Source organism: Miniopterus natalensis, chromosome 1 (genome assembly GCF_054644295.1).
Source record: "Miniopterus natalensis isolate mMinNat1 chromosome 1, mMinNat1.hap1, whole genome shotgun sequence".
NCBI lineage: Eukaryota > Metazoa > Chordata > Mammalia > Chiroptera > Miniopteridae > Miniopterus > Miniopterus natalensis.
The window spans coordinates 67,098,493-67,119,560 of record NC_142081.1 but is presented as its reverse complement, the minus strand read 5'-3'; the positions used below and the strand labels follow the sequence as shown (position 1 = coordinate 67,119,560).

Genomic DNA, 21,068 nt, shown 5'->3' with positions numbered 1-21,068 from the left:
ATTCGTATGTTTTAAATAGGTGTGTTTTTAGTCCATTGCAAATCTTTTTTCCTTACTGACTTAGAGAGGGAGAGGAGAGAAAGAGAGAGAACATCCCTTTGTTCCACTTATTTATGCATTCATTGGTTGCTTCTTGTATGTGCCCTGACCAGAGGTGGTATCCTCAACCTTGGCATATTGGGACAACACTAACCAACTGAACTAGCTGGCCAGGGCCATAAATCATTGTTTTAGAGCTCAAAATATTTTCTTTAGCCAGTGGATCACCTTCCAGTTGGCCCTGTGTCATTGAGACCTTCCTAATGGATTAATGCACCAGAAGAAATTTCAAGTTGTCTGGTATATATCTTGACCTAAACCTGGAATTTGCTATTTTTGCCCAAGAGCCTTGGCTCCTTTTAACAGGAATTATTTCGAAACCACTTTTTGTATATCAAGTTTTTGTGCGTAGAATGTAGAATAGGGGGTTCTTAACTTTTTTAAGAAATGAAAACGTACAATTTTATGTGCACTTTGTGCCAGAGTTTTAAAATAACTATCCATATTTTTACTAAAATTTACTAAATGCAATTTTTTAAATACATATTCTGTTCTGGGTATTGACTCAGTACTATAGTTTAGAATCACTTGAAAGAATTATTAAGCCATGTAATCATAGTTTAGTTCTATTGTTTCTTTTTTTACATTTTAAAATTGCTTTTTAAAAATGTAATTCTGTCTTGCCCTGGCCAGTGTAGCTCAGTTGGTTGAGTGTTATGCCATGAACCGAGAGGTCCCTGATTGGATTCGAAGTCAGGGGACATGCCTGGGTTGTGGGTTCGAGCCCCAGTAGGGGGCATGCAGAGGGCAGACGATCGACATGCCTCTCATCAGTGTTTCTTCCCCCCTCACACTCTCCCTTCTCTCAAAATCAGTAGAAACATACATTTTTTAAAATTTAATTCTACCTTTAATGTTAAAACATTTATAGTCAGAACTGTAAAAGCAAGGTTGTTATACACATTAAAAATTAGAAATTAATTTAGTGAACCAAGAATTGAAAATTATCAATTGTCTATTTAGCAAATACACAACGTACTAAACAGCTGCTTTTTAATTATTCATTGAATGAACTGTTTTGGAGAGCTAGCCTTCACCCAATTGGTTTATGACACATTGTCTCTTGTTAATGAGGGAGCACATGAACTCTTGTTTTGGAGGCAGTGGGTCAACAGGGTAAGTAGTTAGCCATTGGAATAGGTTTTTTAAAACTAGTATATTTTCTCCTTTGCTCCTTTATTTCCCTTTTCTCACTGTGTGTTGATGTATGTGCATGTACAGGTTATTAAGCATCTCTGCATAGTATTTCTTAAGCATTTTTAAATGCAACTTTTTACAGCTGATTCTATTTGTAAGGAGAATTAAAATTTGCCTTTGTGGAAATTTAAGGGTACCATACATAGGTCAACTATATTCATGAACTGCCATATTAAATTTCCGGGGTCATTCACTCACTCCTAATATATTTGCACTAATTTAAAATGCACAGAATCATTACCAGAAAGGCAGTGCCTTTTCTCCTGTGATAATAATAACTGAGTGAACAGAATGGATGTTCTGAATGGTAAGAGTTTCATTGAAGTAGGAGTTGAGGGGGGAAGGTACCGAAGACAAACTTAATGTATTATAAATAATGAACACCTTTTTGGTACAGAACAGAGGACAAAGTAATGGAAGATTACATGCTATACTAGTCTTGTAAAATTTCCTGAGCCTTTTTATATTATAAGGAAAGGTGAGATACAGTATTAGACCTTTGTTGATTTATATGACTTCTGTACACTTTTAAAAGCTGTAATTTGAGATCCATGCCCACCCCTGATTTATATGACTATGTACACTTTTAAAATCCTAACAGAGTTGTCACTAAAATTTTTGGTTTTGTTTTTTTCAGATATTAATCTGGCCGCAGAGCCAAAAGTGAACCGAGGAAAAGCAGGTGTGAAACGATCTGCAGCGGAGATGTACGGGTCAGTACCAGAACACCCTTCTCCGTCCCCTCTACTCAGGTCCGGAACTTTATTATTTATAACTGCATTATGTCCATCAGTGGGCATCTTCTCTATCTGTTTTTCTGGATGTGGGAGGGTTAACTGTAGTATGTTTCATCTGTGTAAAAGTGTAGTGCTTTATTAATTTTTTGTTAACATACCTCCTTTTCACCCATTTCCCAGAGAATTACTAGAATTCCTTGACATTTTTACTATTAAAGAGTAGTTTGATATTTAGCATAAATTAAAATTCTTCAAGGGGAATTTAGCTCTAAGAACCTGGGGAATAAGAACGGGAAGATGGCCTAAGAATGTTTAGTTTACCGTTGTCATTTTTAGTGTTCTTATTTTAGCTATTATGTTGTATGTGGAAATTCTAGCAAACTTTCACCTAAATTTGCAATTTGTCCACTGCATGTTCAGTAGCCTAAGGTGCTTAAAATTTAGTGACGTTACTTGAATGATTGGGAGTTGTTCCATGCTAATCTGTTGGATCTGTTTGTTGTGGTTGGTTTGGTGTGGGTTTGGGTTTTTTCCCCCCATCAGCTATTGTGAATTGACATCAACAGCTCCAAATTAATACTTTTTGGTATTTCTTTTTCAGCTCCTCTTTTGACTTGGACTATGACTTTCAACGGGATTATTATGACAGGTATGTTAAACATGTTTTCTTTTGTCTATCTTGGTAAAAAGCCACCTAGTGAGAACCATTTTATTTTCTATTTTGTAGTAATGAACATTCCCTTTTGTAGTTATGAACAACACAAACATATTTTCAAACAAAGTCCCCTCTTTCTGCCAAAACAAAATGAAATATACCTTCCTGCAAATTGTCTGAGGTAGACTAGATAAGGTGACATTTGTGTTGATTTCAAAGAATCAGTTTATGTTTCTTGAGGGCATATTGGGACATGTCTATTATTTTTTGGACTAACGGGGTTTTTTTGGAACAGATAGTTTTCTTTTGTTTTAATTTATGTGTGAAATAAAAGGATTTACTGACTTACCTAATGATGAAATGGGACTTAAATAGCAGTTCCATGTTCCTATTAATTTTCCTATTGTATACTTGCCACTTGGCTTTGCCTTGTATGGGATTACAGCAAAACTAAAAAAAAATAAAATAAAAACGATTCCTAACCTTAACTATTCTATACTGACCTTTAAGCAAACCAACTAATGCAAAATAGATATAATTAGTATATATATAATGAATTAACAATACAAATTGCTTTAGAGGTTAACGTTAGAATGTTAACATTTATACTATAGATTGGGGATCATGGTGATATAGTTCTAAAAGGTAAGGGGGTTGGAATAATGATTATGATTTCTTCTTGTGCCTTCAGAACAGCATTAGTATTTGTTGGAGAGTCCTGAGAAATAAAATTGGAAGGTGTATGGGTAGGGATAGGTTATGATTGTACTTTTTAATTTTTTTAATTTTTATTTTGTTTTATTTTTTCCATCACTTTATCCCGTCTCTGCCCTCTTCCATCTCCCTCTTATAGGAATTAATTATTGGGGAGTGGCATGATAGACAAAAAGGATTGGCATTACATTGGCATTCTGATAACATTAATCTTCATGAATTATTAAGGAAACATTAGGTATATTTGGTTTGGTACTTTTTTTTTTTTTTTTTAAATATATCTTTATTGATTTCAGAGAGAGGAAAGGAGAGGGAGAGACAGAGATAGAAACATCAATGATGAGTCTGCCTCCTGCACGACCCCAGCTGGGGATCGAGCCTGAAATCCGGGCATGTGCCCTGACCGGGAATTGAACCCCGATCGCCTGGATCCTAGGTCGACGCTCAACCGCTGAGCCACGCCTGGCCGGGCTGGTTTGGTACTTTTTAAATTATGCATTATATGGAAGTATTTGAGCATACTCATACATTGAACTTGACAAGTCGGTGTAAGTTGTTCCTTTGTGTTTGAGAAATATCATGTAGATTATGGTAGCTAATAATTAAAAGGCCTAAGGAATAAGACTGGAAAAATTATTTGGATCTACGTTGTAAAAATCCTTGAATGCCATAACGTGTTCTCCTGCTCAATTACACTTGCAGGGCATGGGTATACACACTTTGAATAACTATTCATTCCAATTGGTTAAATCTGAAAAGAAGGAAACTTCAATTGAGCTGTCAGCTGTTAACAGTTTATATACATTTTTGGGGGACAGACAGCAAGGAATAGTGAAGAAATTTAGATGTTTGCAGAAATATCTTCAAATTCCTTACTACTGTTGTTTGTTACTAAAAATTGATGGCAACACACTGTTAGCCTCACTCTTCGGTTTTTAAAGAAGAGAATGCCTTTAGTTATTCTTTGATGTATTGCTTGATATTATAGCGTCAGTTAAAAGTAATGTCTTCCCTCTTCCATTCTAATCTCAGTCAGTATAAAAACTTCTGAAGACTAAATGGAGCAAGCAAGTAGTAGCTACTAAAGAGCTGATTCAAGTATTGTACTGAGGTCTGTGGTGGGAAAATGAACAGGCTTAGTAAAGAATGGGAAAATTACTTTGGCAAATGGTGTTTGTTTTCTCTGAGAAATCGTTCTGAAGATACTTTATTCGTAAGGTTAAGGTTTTTGTTATTATCCTCATTCGTAGTACAGTGATCATAAGTCAACTATGTTGGATTCTTTATTAAAAGAAGATGCAACCTGGCTGGTGTAGCTCTGTTGGTTGGGTGTCGTCCCATGCACCAAAATGTTGCTGGTTTAGTTCCCAGTCATGGCACATGCCGGGGTTGTAGGCTCATGTCCCAGTCCGAGGTGTGCAGAAGGCTGCTCGTCAGTGTCTCTCTCTCTCCCTCCCCCTTCCTCTCTTAAAAAATCAATTTAAAATCTTAACAAAGAAACAAAAACTGTGTCTCAGTTCACTTGGAGCGTCTTCCTGTACACTAAATGGTGGTGGGGTTTGAAAGGGCACATATCCAGGTTCTATTCCCAGATGGGGAATCGTTGGGAGGCAAGTGATTGATTTTTCTCTCACTCATTGATGTTTCTCCCTTCCTCTCTCTAAGATCAATTTTAAATAGAAGAAGAAGATGGGAAAATGATTGAAATGCGAAAAGCCGAGTCAGACTATAAATGAGGATTAAATCATTGTCTACTTAGTCACTTTAGTCCTTTAGTCATGCCTTTAACATGAAATTCACATGCTAAATATTTCAAGACAGATCTGGCATTACTTTAGATGATTTCTTTATTATTCAGCTTTCTGAGATCTTGAGGTCTAATAACTATTGTTATGGTTGGGGAGGCAGCTGATACGGAGCAGAGAAAAGAATGTATCAGGAATACAAGGACCTGCCACTTAGCAAAGAAGATCATGATCGAAGTCATACATGTAATGTTTTCTTATCCCTAAAATTGAAATAATGCTTACTAATATAGTTGCTATGAAGACTGAAGGAAACATGAAAGATAAGAAATTGTATTATAAAGGACCCAAAAATATTATTTACAATGAAGAATTCCTGACGATTTTAGAGCATGAGGATTCCTGTTTTTCAAACCCTCCACAGATTGTTATATGCTAATATTACTGAAAATTATACTTCTGAATTAGTATTTTATTTAACCCCATTAATACATACATTATTACTACTACACATTTTGTTGACACTAATTAGATATCAAAATGAAGGGAATCATGGACACCCCACCACTACTTCCCCAAAACTAACGCCTCTAGCATAACTAGGGTTCTTTATGTGTGACAACATTTTCAAACTAATGCATAGTAAAATGAAGAATGGTTGGTATTTGTATTCTAGACATCCTTTTTAATAGTTCAACTTTCCCCTCACTGTATTATGGAGCATTTAAATTCAACTATAGTATACAGGATAGGGCAAAAGTAGGTTTACAGTTGTGGTGATGTGAAACAGTTTATTCTTGTATTATTAATTACTGTGTTATTTTCCATACAAATAACTGTAAACCTACTTTTGCCCCTCCCTGTATAACAGAATAGTCTATCAATAAAAGATAAAGACTGCTTTTTATTAACAACCACAATACCATTTATACCTAAAATAATAAAATCCCTTAATCTTAGTTTTTCGCAGACTTGGTTTTGCTGGTTGTATTATGTATTGTTTAGCATGTTCTTCTGCCACCTGTATTTCCTATGAATTAGAAGATAGATTTGGAGGCTTGATCAAATTTGGGTTATTTACATATAGATATATATTATTATTTAAAAAATTTTTTTTGCCATGGTGGAATGGGGGAGAAGAGACCAGAATACTTCATAAAAGTTCTATGCCCTTTAAACATCATTAGCCTGAGGTGTGTTCTTTTAAGATTTTTTTTTTTTTAAAGAGAAGTGGTGGAGAGAGACAGAAACGTCAGTTGGTTGCGGTCTACACACACACACACACACTCACACTCACTCTCACCCTCTCACCACCACTGCCACACCAGGGATCAAGCCTGAAATCCGGGCATTTGCCCAGACCTGGAATCCAACCAGCAACCTTTTGGTGTACAGGATGATGCCCAAGCCAGCCACACTGGCCACTAGCTTGAGATTTGACGGAAACTTTAAGAATATAGGAATTGGGTGTATTGTAAGGAGAAACATAAATTTTAAGTATCAGAAAACAGGTTATTAATGATGTTTTGTTAGGAGAATTGCAGTTCTTTGTATTTTTGCTTGGATATTAATGGGTGTTAGTAATCAAGTCCCAAAGATTGTAAATATCTTTGAAACCGTAGGTGGTAATCAAACGATAAAACTTATCCGAATCACTTACTTTAATATGCTGTCTTCTGAGGAGACAACAGAGAATTGAATTCTCTGGCCTTAATGCTGCTTCCTGCACTCATTAAGGTTACTGATTTTCAGTGTGTGTGTGTGTGTGGGGGGGGGATTTAAGAACTGTTAACCTGCAATCATTAAAGATTACCTTAGTTTGGAAGTATTTTTAATGCAACTTGTTGCTACTGCCATCTTGTTTTTCTGGAGTTTTGGATTCTAGTTGTTCTTAAGGCCATTCCTGATGTTACAGGTGTGGAAAGTTGTTAGGAATTTAACAGAAATTGTCAGTGTATGTGAAACTACCATTTTAAATAGATTACTATCTTACACTTAGGTGCACTGTTAACGGTTTCAAATACACTATAAACTCTTACTCACACATAGTTCATACTTATTCCAAGATTTGGTAACATTTTTTGTGTGTGTGTCTGTGGTAGATATACAAGCCCAAAGTTGCCTTTTCTTTTAGGATGAATATTCATGGGGATCTATGTATAAAACTAGGGGAGTTGCATAAGTCACCCTTGTGTGCAAAACATTTGTTGATGTTGAAAGTCTAGTAAACATAGAAGGTCCTGACAACGACCCAGTTCCATTTTTGTCCTGTTTACAATCTTACTGCTTCTAGGAAAAAATTGTAGCAGTTCTTGCTAGGGGACTTCTTGATGAGCATTTCTTTTGAAATACTTTGCAGTGTGGTTTCTTTTGTCAGATTCTTAAGTTTCTTTAACTTATTTAAAATCTTTTCACATTAATTTTCATTCACTTTTGAAATTATCGATCACTAGAAGCAGTATAATATTATAGGCAATATAGTATTGGGTAAATATGCCAGCACACCATGGTTAGAAGGAGGAAGGAAATATATCAGCTCACAGATCAAATAAGACACATGTATGACAAGAATATAGTATACAGTGAAGAGAGTCCTGTGAAATTAATCGGCTGCTATGTGTCCTTTGTACGGGATTGTCTCATAGAAAGATAAATTGCATTGCCATTTGGGTAGCTATAAACTTCCTATAAAGATTCAAAGAGCCCCATTTAGTTTCACAAAGGGCTGTATTTGAATTTGCCTTTGGTAATAAGTAGGAGGCATTTAGAGAGATAGAGGATTTAGCTCTGATAAAGATTTAGAGTTATAAATATCTCTGTATTTAGGGAAGCAGTCAGCTGTAGTTGGAAAGAATGAAAGTTGTAAAGGGCTTTGTATGGCATATTAAAGAGTTGTGTCATGTAGGCAGATATCTTAGGAACAGCTGCATGGCTAGAAAAGAGAAACGAGGGGAAAAAGGTGTAAGTGGTTATTATAATTGGTGGAATGGAGACTGGTCTTGTGTGATTTGTTCTGTTAAAGTTATGCAAGTAGGTGCTTTGTGGAGAGCGAAGAGGCAAGTACAGCTGAGATTTTTCTCTTATGACTAGGATTGTGCCATTAAAGGTTACATGAAGGGAGATTAGGAAGTTCTGTTGTTGATTCTTACCCTATAGATCTTTTCCAGGAAGGTATACTGATCAAAAGTGGAGAAAAATAGTTTGTACAGTGGTGGGTGAGTTTCATTGAAATGTAAGATGGGTGAAAGGAGCTAACCATCATATATTCCTTAAGCTAATACTTGAGCTCTTATTTTGTTCTAGGCACACAAAGTTTTAGGCTTTGGATTAACTCAATCTTACTGGGGTTAGAGGAGTTACCATTTTGCGCTCCCCCTCCCCCTTTTCTTCCATTTTTCTAATATCCCTGAGCAGCGTTGGACCTGCTTGGAAAAGCACGTGATTCATAGAGCAAGAGGGTTCTTGGCTACTTGGAAAAGCTAAGAGATGCCACTTTAGCTGTCACCTAAGCGACATTTTAAATAAGGTGAAATTTTGTTTTGTTGGTTGTATCTTTCTTGTGTGAATCTGATGTGTTATAGTTACCAGGAGGATTTTAGATGAGGGCGTAGATTAGTACAAATACTCTTCAAAATAAACTTGGTTATTTTGTGGCTTGAATTTATTAATTTATTTTAATCCTCACCTGATAATATATTTTTCCACAGAGTGGAAGAGGTGTGGGGGAAGAGAGACAAACATTGATTGATTGCCTCTCTCTGGAGCCTGCAACTGAGGTTAATGCTCTTGGCCAGAATCGAACCCAGGACCCTTCAGTCCAGGGGGCACACTCCAACCACTGAGCAAACTGGCTAGGGCTGAACTTAAATTTTAGACAGTAATATATTCTTTATTTCACTTAGGGCTGTTTTCTTTTGTTTCCTGGGAGATATTTTTTTTTAAGGGTGAGCACATGAACTTGGACCAGAGAATCTACTATATTACTGAATTAAGTGGTGCTCTGGTTATTTTATTATCTAATTAAAAGGTAGCCTCTGCTATGTTAGGAAACTACTTCAGAACATTGCTTTTTCCAGAGAGACGTTATCAAGTTCATTTGATGTTATATTCTCCCCCCCCCCTTTTTATACTATATCTTTATTGATCTCAAAGAGAGGGAGGGAGACAGAAACATCAATGATGAGAGTCGTCATTGATTGGCTGCCTCCTGCACGCCTCCTACTGGGGATGGATCCCAAAACTCAGGCATGTGCCCTGACTGAGAATCAAACCTTGATCCCAGGTCAATGATCTACTGCTGAGCCATGCCCAGCTGGGTTCCCATGTTTTTAACTTACTTTGTTGAGATACAATTCACATACTATAAAATTGATTTTGTTTTAAATGTATTTTTATTGATATCAGGGAGAGGGAGATGGTATAAAATTTATTTTAAAGTATACAATTCAGTTTAGTATAGTCAGGGTTGTGCAGTCATGACCATGCTCTAATTTTAGAACATCTATCATCCCAATAATAAACACCTTACTAGCAATCATTCACTTATCTTCTTTCCCTAGGCCCAGCAACCACAAATCCCCCATCTATAGATTTGCCTATTGGACATTTACTATCAGTAGAATCACACAGTGTGTCTTTTGAGACTGAATTCTTCCGCTTAGAATACTATTTCATGGTTCAGCTATATTGTACCATGTATTCTTATTCATATTGCTGAATTTTCTATAGATTGGATAATACCACATTTTGTTCATTCATTAGTCCATGGACACTTGAAACATTTCCATATTTTGCATAATGCTGCTATGAACATTTGTATGCACTTTCTGTATGGGCATATGTTTCCATTTCTTCTGAGGTATATATCTAGGAGTAGAATTGCTGGGTCTTAGGATAATTCTGTGTTTAACCTGAGGAACTGCTATACTGTCTTCCACTGCAGTTGTACCATGTGTGAGGGTTCCAGTTTCTTCATTGCCGACGCTTGTTTTATTTTTTTATTTGTTTAAGCCATTCTAGTTTGAGGATTAGTATGCTGTTGTGGTTTTGATTTGTGTTTTCTTAAAAACTTGATATTGACCATACATGTGCTTATTGGCTATTTGTTTATCTTTGGAGAAATGTATTCAGGTATTTTTGCCCATTCTTATGGGGTTTTTGTTATCCTTGAGTTGTAAGGCTTCTTTATATATTCTGGATATAACTTTTTGGATACTATATCTGATTGACAGTTTTATTTTTTTTAATTTTTTTATATATTTTAAAATATATCTTTATTGATTTCAGAGAGGAAAGGAGAGGGAGAGAGAGAGATAGAAACATCAATGATGAGAGTCATTGGTTGAGCCCGCAACCTGGGCATGTGCCCTGACCGGGAATCGAACCCCGATCGCCTGGATCCCAGGTCGACGCTCAACCGCTGAGCCACACCTGGCCGGGCTGATTGACAGTTTTAAAGTCTGTTAACTGTTTTTTATATAAAAGTTTCGCCATTTTACTTCGGATCCTACGAGATGTGTAACTCAGTTTATACTAAGTACGTTGAGCCAGTTTGTAAGGATTATGGTTTTATTACAGACTGAAAAAAATAGTCTTCTAGGCTGTTTTTGGAAATTAAATAGAGGCAGTAGATAGGTGTCTGTGGAAGCAACAAACTAGAACACTGCTGTTCAATAGAACTTTCTGTGATGATGTAAATAGCTTATGTCTGTACTGTTGGTATGGTAGACATTATCGACATTTTGCTGTGTTTAGCACTTGAAATGTGGCTATTGTGCCTGAAGAACTGAATTTTCAATTTAATTTAGCCACATGTGGCTAATGACCACTCAGTTCTACAATACAGTCTATGGTGCAAAGTTAGTTTTACTGGGTTGAATGAATTTTTAATAATGTTCAGCATGAGAATTGTAATGACTACAGACTGCTCTTTGGCAAGAAATTAGAGAACCCAGATGGCAGTTTTGGAACTAAGCTGACGAATATTAAGAGTATCCAGGAAACTGTTATTTTATTATTTTTAAAATATGTTTTTATTGATTTCAGAGAGAGGAAGGGAGAGGTAGAGAGAGATAGAAACATCAGTGATGAGAATCATCAATCTGCTGCCTCCTGCACACCCCCTACTGGGAATCTAGTCTGCAACCTGGGCACGTGCACTGACTGGGAATTGAACCGTGACCTGGTTCATGGGTTGATAATCAAACACTGAGCCACACTGACTGGGCCTAAAGTAATTTTTTAGGGAAAGAGAAGGTACATTTTTGACAAATGGCTTAAGATCACACTTACAATAAGTGGGCATATGTGTAAAAAGAGTAGAGGGATGAATTGACAAATGTGGTTGGTAGTTTAATAGTCCAAGATCAAGAAATAAAACCTACTGAAGAGAATTTGACTTGTTCTAACAGTGATCAGTGTATTATTACGGTGAGATTAAAGGAGTTTAATAAGGGGCACAGATTATTTTTTTTTAATGACATAGTTTTCTATCCTCACCCAAGGATATATGTTCATTGGTTTGAGAGAGAGAGAGAGACATCGATGTGGGAAACATTGCTCGCCTGCCCCCTGCATGGGCCCTGACCGGGAATTGAACCCAGAACCTTTTTGATGTGTGGGACGATGCTCCAACCAACTGAGCCACCCAACCAGGGCAAGGGGAACAAATTATTATGCTACAAAAATACAGTAGCAGGAGAAACTCACCTATGGAAATATGTGTTTGTGATTTCCTCACAACAAGCATGACATGATAGTCTCAAATCACATCCATTATAGGCACATGGTCTGTTTTTAATTTTGTAATAAATTGCCTGAAAACAGATTCAGTTTTGTGTGGATTATTTATTTAACTTATTTTTTTCTGATTTTTCTTAGGGTAAAGCTCCTATTTAGTCCCTATACTAGATAAAAGGGAGACCAGTCCTCATCCCTTTACACCTGTAAGGATAGGTTGGTTGGGTTTGTTACATGTGGTTGATAATGTGATTTGTGATTAATTCTTTTCTAGAAGCCAGTTTAGGAAATCACTTATTTTCTCAAAATATTTGTTACGATGTTACTATGAGGCAGTGTTGTGTGCACCAGGGGTATTATAGTGGAAAAATAAACGGCCTAAGAGAAAATGGATGGGTTGGACACATCATATAGAGCATGTTAAGGTATTGCATATCTTTAGCTTTTACTCTGAATAAGATGGGAAGCTCTTGGAGAGTACTGAGCATAGGAGTGAGGCTCCTGTTTGTATTTTAACAAGATTACTCTGAGAATGGGTGGCCAGTGAAATTATCTAGGCAAACAATCATTTGGGGGAGAAACAATTGGAGTGGTGAGAAGTGGTTGAATTTTGATGTTAATGTAGATAGAGTTGCTTAAAGATCATTAGGAGGGCTAAGAAAGGAATCAAAGATATCACCAAAGTTTTGGCCTGAAAAGCTAGAGACTTGGAATGTACGAACACCGATGAGGGAAGAACATTGAAATGACTAGGGTGAGAAGTGAATTACTTACGGACATGTTAATTTAAGCTCCTTATTAGACATTTTTGAGAGATGTTAAGCAGGTAGTTGTTTCTGCTTATATATCAAAAAATACGTTACTAGATGAGTGCAGGTGGAAAAGAGAGATCCCTGGAACATGGCAACTTTAAAGGCCAGGGAGTTGAGGAATGAGCAGAGATGACTGAGAATGCCACAGAGAGAAAAGTTGGAGAAAACAGAGGCATGAAGTGTTCTGGAAGCTGCGTGCATATGTGTCAGAAGTGTAGAGGAATTAACTGACAAATGTGGTTGATAGAATAGGAAGATTTAGAAATGTTTGTTTGATTTAGCAATGTGGAAGGCATTGGTGACTTTGACAAGGGTAGGTTTTGGTAATGGGGGCTGCATAAACATTACAATCAGATTCAAGAGAAGAGAATAGAAAGAAGTTGGAGATAGCATAGGAGACTTTGTTATGTACCATACAATAAGATACATGCTTTCAGTGTACACAGCTTTGATGTGCATGGCCATGTACCTACTGGTACAGTTAAGATACAGGTAGTTTTATATATCCCCAAAATTCATGTTGTTGTCACACTTTTGTTCTAGTCAACTTCACCCTCTATCCCTTGGTAACCACAAACCTATATTCTCAGCTCTGTAAAAGAAATTTTATTGTAAATGAAATGAGAGAAGTGCTATAGTCTTCTGATGGCTTGATAAAATGGGAATATAGGAATGAGTGAACTTACACGTTCTTAACATACGGTCTGTAAACAATATTCTTCAAAAATACCATTTTATAATTTCAGCTTTTTTAAAAAATAAAAATTGGACCACGCTGTTTCTTAACATAGTCTTGGATCCAGTCTTGTTTCTAAAAGGATTGATCTGGTACTCAAAATAACCTGCATATTATCACCCAGAGATTATTTATGTATAGAAAGTTTTTCAGCTGAATTTTCAAATTATCTTTCTATGAAACATCTATTTCATGTTAATATAGCTTCCCAATGAATCCATCAAGACAAACCACTACATTTTCTTAAAGGTGCATGCAGCTTTTTATTTTTCAAAATTGCATGCACCTTAAAATAAGTACACGCTTAAATTTTTTTCCCTTTCACAAAAAGCTGTTGTAATTAAATCATTGGGGTAATTTTCAACCAAATATGACTTTGAATTTGCAAAAAATACCCCTCAGTACTAATATCAACAATTCTATCTGAAAGAAGATTGCAGAACTAATTGTAGATTGGCACCATTTGTTCTGCGTCTGCGGGGACTGTTGATTCCTACTCTTCAAGAAATGCATATAGTATTCCTGAACCTTGATCATTTTTCTTTGGGTAAGACTCTTAAACCTACAGAAGCAGTAGTAACCTCAGTTTCCATTTTTATTCTTTAGTTACAAAATTGTAATTTTTGTTTTTTATAAGTGTTTGAGCCAAACTGACAACATGTGGTGGGGAGGAAAGTCTTAAATGCTCCCTTTTAATAGTTAGGGCGTCCCTGTATATGTAATGATCCTGTGTATCATACTGGTTTATGAATATCATTAGCTAGTATTCTGCTCATGCAATATAACTGCCTAGATTCAGTCCACACAAGGCCAAAGATAGGTAAATAAAATTTGAAAGCCCTTTTCTACAAAATTATACAGAATAATGTTACGAAAAAGGTGTTGTCTGAAGGTTTGCTCTGAATGATATGTTCGGAAGCCTGTCATTGATGTAGGTTGTCACGGGTTGTAGCACACTAAACTTATAAAAACAGTTTTAGTAGCAGATCTTCACTCAGTTCTTTTGTTTAACTTAAAATCTTTAAGTGAATTTTTCGTGAGCTAGTGTCTGTCTATATATATAGTCGTGGTGGCTACAGAGTTTGAGGCAGGAATCTCATCAATTGGGGTTTTATTTAACTGTTAATTAGTGAAACTGGTTGGAAAAACCTGCTCTTTTGGCTCTTAAATTCATTAATTTTTTCAGTTGTGTCACATTGTTTCCCATGGTTCTCTCTGTATGTATTCTAGGGATTACATTTTACTTATATTTTATTCATTGGAATCTTGTTTATCTTCACTTTCTTAAAGTCATCTTTGGAATCTTACTTTGGATTTGTACACATTTTTCTCTGTACCTTGATAAATATAAAGCATGTTTCTCAAAAGTAAGCACATAGTGTTCTTTCTAGATTTGGTCCCGATTAGCTCAAATAGAGTGGCATATTCCTTTTATTTCCGGATCAGTGGTTTTTACTTTTATGAATGGGTACATTCACATAATTTTAGCATACAGTTGCAGGGATTCTCAGACATTCTAAAGTCCAAATATAGTAGCCTGTAAAATCAGTCTCTTTTCTGAGAAAATCAAAGGCAAGCAGGAATAAAATTAAAATGCATATGTAAACTAAATTTGAAAAATCAGTATTGTACAGGGAGGAAAATCACCTTACTAGACTGCTCTTGCCAATAAATTATTTCATGTTGTGGCTTTTATTTTTGTCGGCAACAATATCTGACAACTAGTTGGTTTCCTGAATTTACCTACTTGATAATTAATATACCTAAAATAGTTTTTAATTTCTCAAAAAAATTTTGGTTTTTTAATATACCTTTATTGATTTCATAGAGGGGAAAGGAGAGGGATAGGAAGATAGAAACATCAATGATGAGAGAGTCATTGATTGGCTGCCTCCTGCACGCCCCCGACTGGGGATTGATCCTGCAACCTGGGCATGTGCCCTGACTGGGAATCAAACCCCAATCACCTAGATCCTGGGTCAATGCTCAACCACTGAGCCACGCCCGGCCAGGCCCAAATTTTTTAATACAATAAACATCTTTGGTACATTAAATAAATGTACTGAGGATAATATAGGTTTTTGTTTTTTGTTTTAATTTTTTTTACTGATTTCAGAGAGAGGAAGGGGGGGAGAGAGAGAGAGATAGAGATAGATAGATCAGTGATGAGAGAAACATCAGTGATGAGAGAATCATCAGTGATGAGAGAGTGAGTCATCACTGATTGGCTGCCTCCTGCATGCCCCCGACTAGGGACTGAGTCTGCAACCCAGGCATGTGCCCTGACTGGGGAACCACAGTCTCCTGGATCCTAGGTCAGTGCTCAACCGCTGACCCATGCCCGGCCAGGTACTGATTGATTTTTTTTAAATATATATTTTTTCAAGAAGTAGAGCGTTTGACTCCCGTTTGTGTTCATTAGGTCATTTCACAGATTCAAAATTGCATCTTGTGCCTCATTTTTATTATGGCCGTTTACCTGGATTGGGTGAACTAGTATCCTTCAAAAGGAAATTCCAGTCTCATGAAGTGTAGGGATCCTGGAATGACGGCTAGATCATTGGCTTGGAGACTGGTACCAGTGAGAGTGAGTGGGTTGAGAGGTAGGTTAGATCTCCAAATCTAACAGGACTGGGGCATGCATTGTTTCATGCCCAAGATACAGATAACTAAATAAGTGTTATTTACCTCTGGGGGGAAAAAATGTTTTTATTGATTTCAAAGAGAGAGAGGGAGAGAAACATTGATCAGCTGCCTCCTGCACTCCCCCTACTGGGAAGGAGCCCAAAACCTGGTTATGTGCCCTGACTGGAAATCAATCCTGCAACCTCCTGGTGCATGGGAGGATGCTCAACCAGTAGAGCCACACCAGCCAGGCTACAAATTGTTTTTAAAGTGTCATACAAAGGAGAGTAGTTTCTTTTTTAAAAATAATAACTGTATTTTGTTATGTATTTATTGAAGACAATCATTTACAGTTTATAAAAAAAAAATTGGCCTGATAGACACAAAAATTTCCTGATAATGGTAATTAAAAACAGCGACTCCCACCCCTATTTGTGTCCACACCAATATTAAATCTAGACTGGTTTAATCTTGAAGTGTAATCCAATAAGACTGAAGACCAAACACTTCAGGTCCTGGACAAGATAATAAAATACTGATAAGCCTTCTGGGTCTTTGGATTGATTGACATCAATAAGGGAACCAATTTTTGATGTGAAAGAAATGTGTTCATCTCCAATGAGGATTTCAAGCTCCTGCCGGCCCACTGGGTCAGGAGGAGGCCACAAAGCATCATCCTTTTTGGTAATTTCACTGTCATCAATTATTCTCTTCAGTTCCTTCATCACACTTTTATGTACATAAGCCTCTTTTCTGATCATGACATCATTTTAGTAGTTGCTGTTGTTGGCATATCTCAATTTCCCATCTAGTCGTAACTCAGATTCCAGGAATTTGTGGACGGAGTTGCCCTTGTGACCCACATAGTAACGCAGATAAAAGTCATTCTCCATGGCTTGCAAAAGACCTCGGAGACTGAACTTTAATAGCAACAACACATACCAGGCTGTATGCACCCAACAGTTGGAGAGTAGTTTCTGAGCACCGATATTTTAGTTTCTGAATCATTATACTTAGTAAAATTTTGGTCCAAAAGAGGAAAAGCTCTGTAAGACAGTAGTGATAATTTGTTCATATTAATTCCCATAAATGGATTGAAACCAGCAAATAAATTAACAGCTCAGTTAATAATTGTCTACTGAGAAGAAATCATTGTAGAAGTGTCAAGGCCTTCTTGCTTTTGAATTATAAAATTTCTTATTCCCTGGGGCTCAAACCTAAAATTGTTCCTTATTGGAGCTTAAAATGACTTAATATGAAGGTTTCACTAACTTAACGTGTCATTGATTTCTTTGGCACATGGTAAATCACTTATTACTGTTTTTTAGTGGGAAAGTTTTGGGTTGGTCAGTGCTTAAAAACTGCTTACATGAAGATTATCAGCAAGTCAGTCCTGTCACAACCACTCCTAGGAAAAACTAAAATATGACCTTGTTAAAATAGGAAGGAAACATTTTTGATTGGGTTGAGCGGAAGAGAGAATTACCTATGATTCTCTGCCTGTAAAATTAGTGTTTTCACTACCAGGAGGATTGGGAACTATGTTATAAATTCAGAGAAGACTAGCCATTAATAAAATATATAAGGGAGATTCAATATCACATATATAATCTATAAAATTCAAAAGCCATTGAATGCATCGTATGTGTTCCTTTAAAACTTTTTGAAGTTAGGTAGAACAGCAGTTGGTGGATTGTTTTTTATAGAAGGCTTGGGCCTTGGAGTTAAGTTAGTTGCTAGAAAGGTAAAGAACTGGAGTTAGATTTCCCCTCATACTGGTGTGTCTTACCTTCTTGTGCTGCCACAGGCTTTTGCAAAAATAACATGGAATGTAGAGACTTTCTAGAACTGGTATACGTGTAAGAAGTTTTTGGTTGTATTTTGAATTTTCTCTTTACCAGATATACCAAGCCGTCACTTTGATGTATCTTTACAATCACTGGGATACTTATCAATGGAAGCAGCAGTTTAGTAACCATTGCTTTTTGAGAACTAAATGTGTGCTGGATAATGGTTTTAGACACTAGTGAATAATGAACAATATGGACAATATTCTTCGCTCCTTTGGAGCTCTTGAGTGAAGCTTATGCTTAAATGTTGTAGAATTGGTAATGGTATTTTATACCGAGCTAACACACATGAAATGGCTGTGGGGTTTTTTTGTAGACCAAAAATGGTTAATACTGGGAAGTTTATATGGTTCAACCTAGTAATCACTAACTAGCAGTGGTAATTTTATATGCACATGTGAGTACAAAGATCAGGAATTTAATGAACAATAAATACCTCTGTTTGCAGACTCAGTTAATTGAAGCCCTTTTTTGTGAATACTTTCTTTGGTGTATATGAATTATTTATTGTAGCATGCATATGAAAAGAATAAGGTCAGGATAAAGACGATTCACTGTAAAAAAAAAAAAAAAAAAAAAGTTTTATTAATACTACCATACCCGCAGTACAAAGGAACCTTTTATGTCTAGTACTTAAGGCCAATCAACCACATAACTTGATGTATTTGTATATCTGTAGTATTTTCTTGAAGAAAAGTAGTTGAAGTATTAAAAATATCAAAGAAGGAAAATTTTACTAGCCTGAAGTTAGCAAAAAAGAAATGATTTAGAGACAGTGGACATTAATTTATTATTTTATAAGGTCAGTGTTGCTTGGATCTTGCTGACTTAATTTAGTTGTGAAGGAATTCTCTTTTCCTCTTATTCAATAGGATGTACAGTTATCCAGCACGTGTTCCTCCTCCTCCTCCTATTGCTCGGGCTGTAGTGCCCTCGAAACGCCAACGTGTATCCGGAAATACATCACGAAGGGGCAAAAGTGGCTTCAATTCTAAGAGTGGACAGCGAGGATCTTCTTCCAAGTCTGGAAAGTGTATGTATTACAGCTTTGTGATATTTTTTGTGTGTTGAAATAGGGAAATTAATGTTGTTAATAATGTTCAGTTATTTTATAAATGCCTTTGCGTTATCAAAATAAAAGAGAAGATAGTGATTAAGGGACCAACTGTAGACTGTCTTCTATCCTTAAGACTCTGGTTAATTGAAGACTTTAGGGAATTGAATCACTTGTTAAATTTATGAAATACATAAGTCAGTAAAACTGTACAGAGAAAATGCTTTAAAAAAGAATTGAGTTCTTTAGCAGGCCTACAAAAGTCAAAATGCTACTGGTAAATAGAGTAAGCACATTAGATTCAGTTTTCCTTTACCAACTAAAAGATTGAAGGTCCCCGTTACGAGACGAGTTGATACTGATGCCATTTCTCCCCAGGGATCTGTTGGCAACTGGTGTATAGTATAGTTGGAATGTTTTTGATAACTTGTAGCTTCTAGTATATTTGATTCTCATCTAAGGTTTTGTTTATATTAAAAGTGAAAGGAGATGACCTTCAGGCCATTAAAAAGGAATTGACCCAGATAAAACAAAAAGTGGATTCTCTACTGGAAAGCCTGGAAAAAATTGAAAAGGAACAGAGCAAACAAGCAGGTAAATGATATTGCTGCTCTTTGGGTGGTTGAAATGTATATGTTGGAATAGTGGGATATATAGCAATTGAATATGAAAGTAGGTGTGTTTGCGTTGGGAAGGACATTTGTGGGAGGATATAGACTTATGCTGCAGTTAATTATTAGTGGGAATTTTCTACATCCTGTGGACATTAGTTGACCCTAGACAGACTTGTCTTTCTCATCCCCAGTAGAGATGAAGAATGATAAGTCCGAAGAGGAGCAGACCACCAGCTCCCTGAAGAAAGATGAGACTAATGTGAAGATGGAGTCTGAGGGGGGTGCAGATGACTCTGCTGAGGAGGGGGACCTACTGGATGATGATGATAATGAAGATCGGGGGGATGACCAGGTGAAAACCACGGGAAAGGAAAGAAAGAGGTGGTGGAGGGGGGATCAGGGACACATGGAGTGCCTCTAACTCCATCCTGTTTGTGTCTGTTTCTCGCAGCTGGAGTTGATCAAGGATGATGAAAAAGAGGCTGAGGAAGGAGAGGATGACAGAGACAGCGCCAATGGCGAGGATGACTCTTAAACACATAGTGGGGTTTAGAAATCTTGTCCCATTATTTCTTTACCTAGGCGCTTGTCTAAGATCAAAATTTTCACCAGATCCTCTCCCTAGTATCTTCAGCACATGCTCACTGTTCTCCCCATCTTGTCCCTCCCATGTTCATTAATTCATATTGCCCTGCGCCTAGTCCCATTTTCACTTCCTTTGACGCTCCTAGTAGTTAAGTCTTACCCTGTAATTTTTGCTTTTAATTTTGATACCTCTTTATGACTTAACAATAAAAAGGATGTATGGTTTTTATCAACTGTCTCCAAAATAATCTCTTGTTATGCAGGGAGTACAGTTCTTTTCATTCATATAAGTTCAGTAGTTGCTTCCCTAACTGCAAAGGCAATCTCATTAGTTGAGTAGCACTTGAGAGCAGTTTTGAGTTAGAGGTATGTGTGTTATACCCTACATAAGAATGCCATGTGGGGCTGTTCAACACAAATGTGACAATGTATTTTTGTGAATGAGAGTTGGCATGTCAAATGCATCTTCTAGGAAAATAATTAGTGTAATAATCTTAAGATTTGTTTTCTAAAGTCGATACTGTGGGTTATTTTTGTGAACAGCCTGATGTTTGGGACCCTTTTTTCTCAAAATAAACACATCCTTATTAAACCAGGAATTTGGAGGAAAAAAACCCTGGTTTTTTTATTTTTGTATTTTATATTTGTTTATTTCAAAGTCTTTGTTTTACAGCGGCTTCCACAAAACCCCTAGATTATACTAAATATATTTTTCTTTGAGTCGTAATCATTATGCATAACACACACTACTCAAATTATATTTCATTGGGGTGGGTGTTGCATTAAGGAGGCAAGTAACTTTGTGGAATGAAGAGTCTTGCAAAATTGCTTTTATATCCTAATGAAAAAAAAATTGAGAAATACACTAAGCTTTTTCATCAATGCTTGTGCAGATGGTGCCCTTTTT

The 21,068-nt window shown here is 36.5% G+C and overlaps 1 protein-coding gene and 1 pseudogene across 17 annotated transcripts in view; one reads left to right on the top strand and one right to left on the bottom strand.

Moving 5' to 3' along the window:
• The window catches only part of HNRNPC (heterogeneous nuclear ribonucleoprotein C), a 50,986-nt gene extending 30,211 nt beyond the window's left edge, over positions 1 to 20,775 (top strand). For 9 of the 17 annotated variants that reach the window (XM_016199591.2, XM_016199589.2, XM_016199590.2 and 6 more), the window contains 6 exons: positions 1,934 to 2,048; positions 2,635 to 2,682; positions 18,754 to 18,941; positions 19,443 to 19,556; positions 19,747 to 19,928; positions 20,028 to 20,775. In XM_016199591.2, the coding sequence (XP_016055077.1) occupies positions 1,934 to 2,048; positions 2,635 to 2,682; positions 18,754 to 18,941; positions 19,443 to 19,556; positions 19,747 to 19,928; positions 20,028 to 20,111 (731 nt within the window). In that variant the 3' untranslated portion in view covers positions 20,112 to 20,775. The remainder of the gene's footprint in view (positions 1 to 1,933; positions 2,049 to 2,634; positions 2,683 to 18,753; positions 18,942 to 19,442; positions 19,557 to 19,746; positions 19,929 to 20,027) is intronic. The other 8 variants (XM_016199603.2, XM_016199600.2, XM_016199599.2 and 5 more) reach the window with 8 other exon arrangements.
• On the bottom strand, positions 16,514 to 16,861 carry LOC148094176 (protein mago nashi homolog pseudogene; annotated as a pseudogene).
• Positions 20,776 to 21,068: the final 293 nt, after the last annotated feature.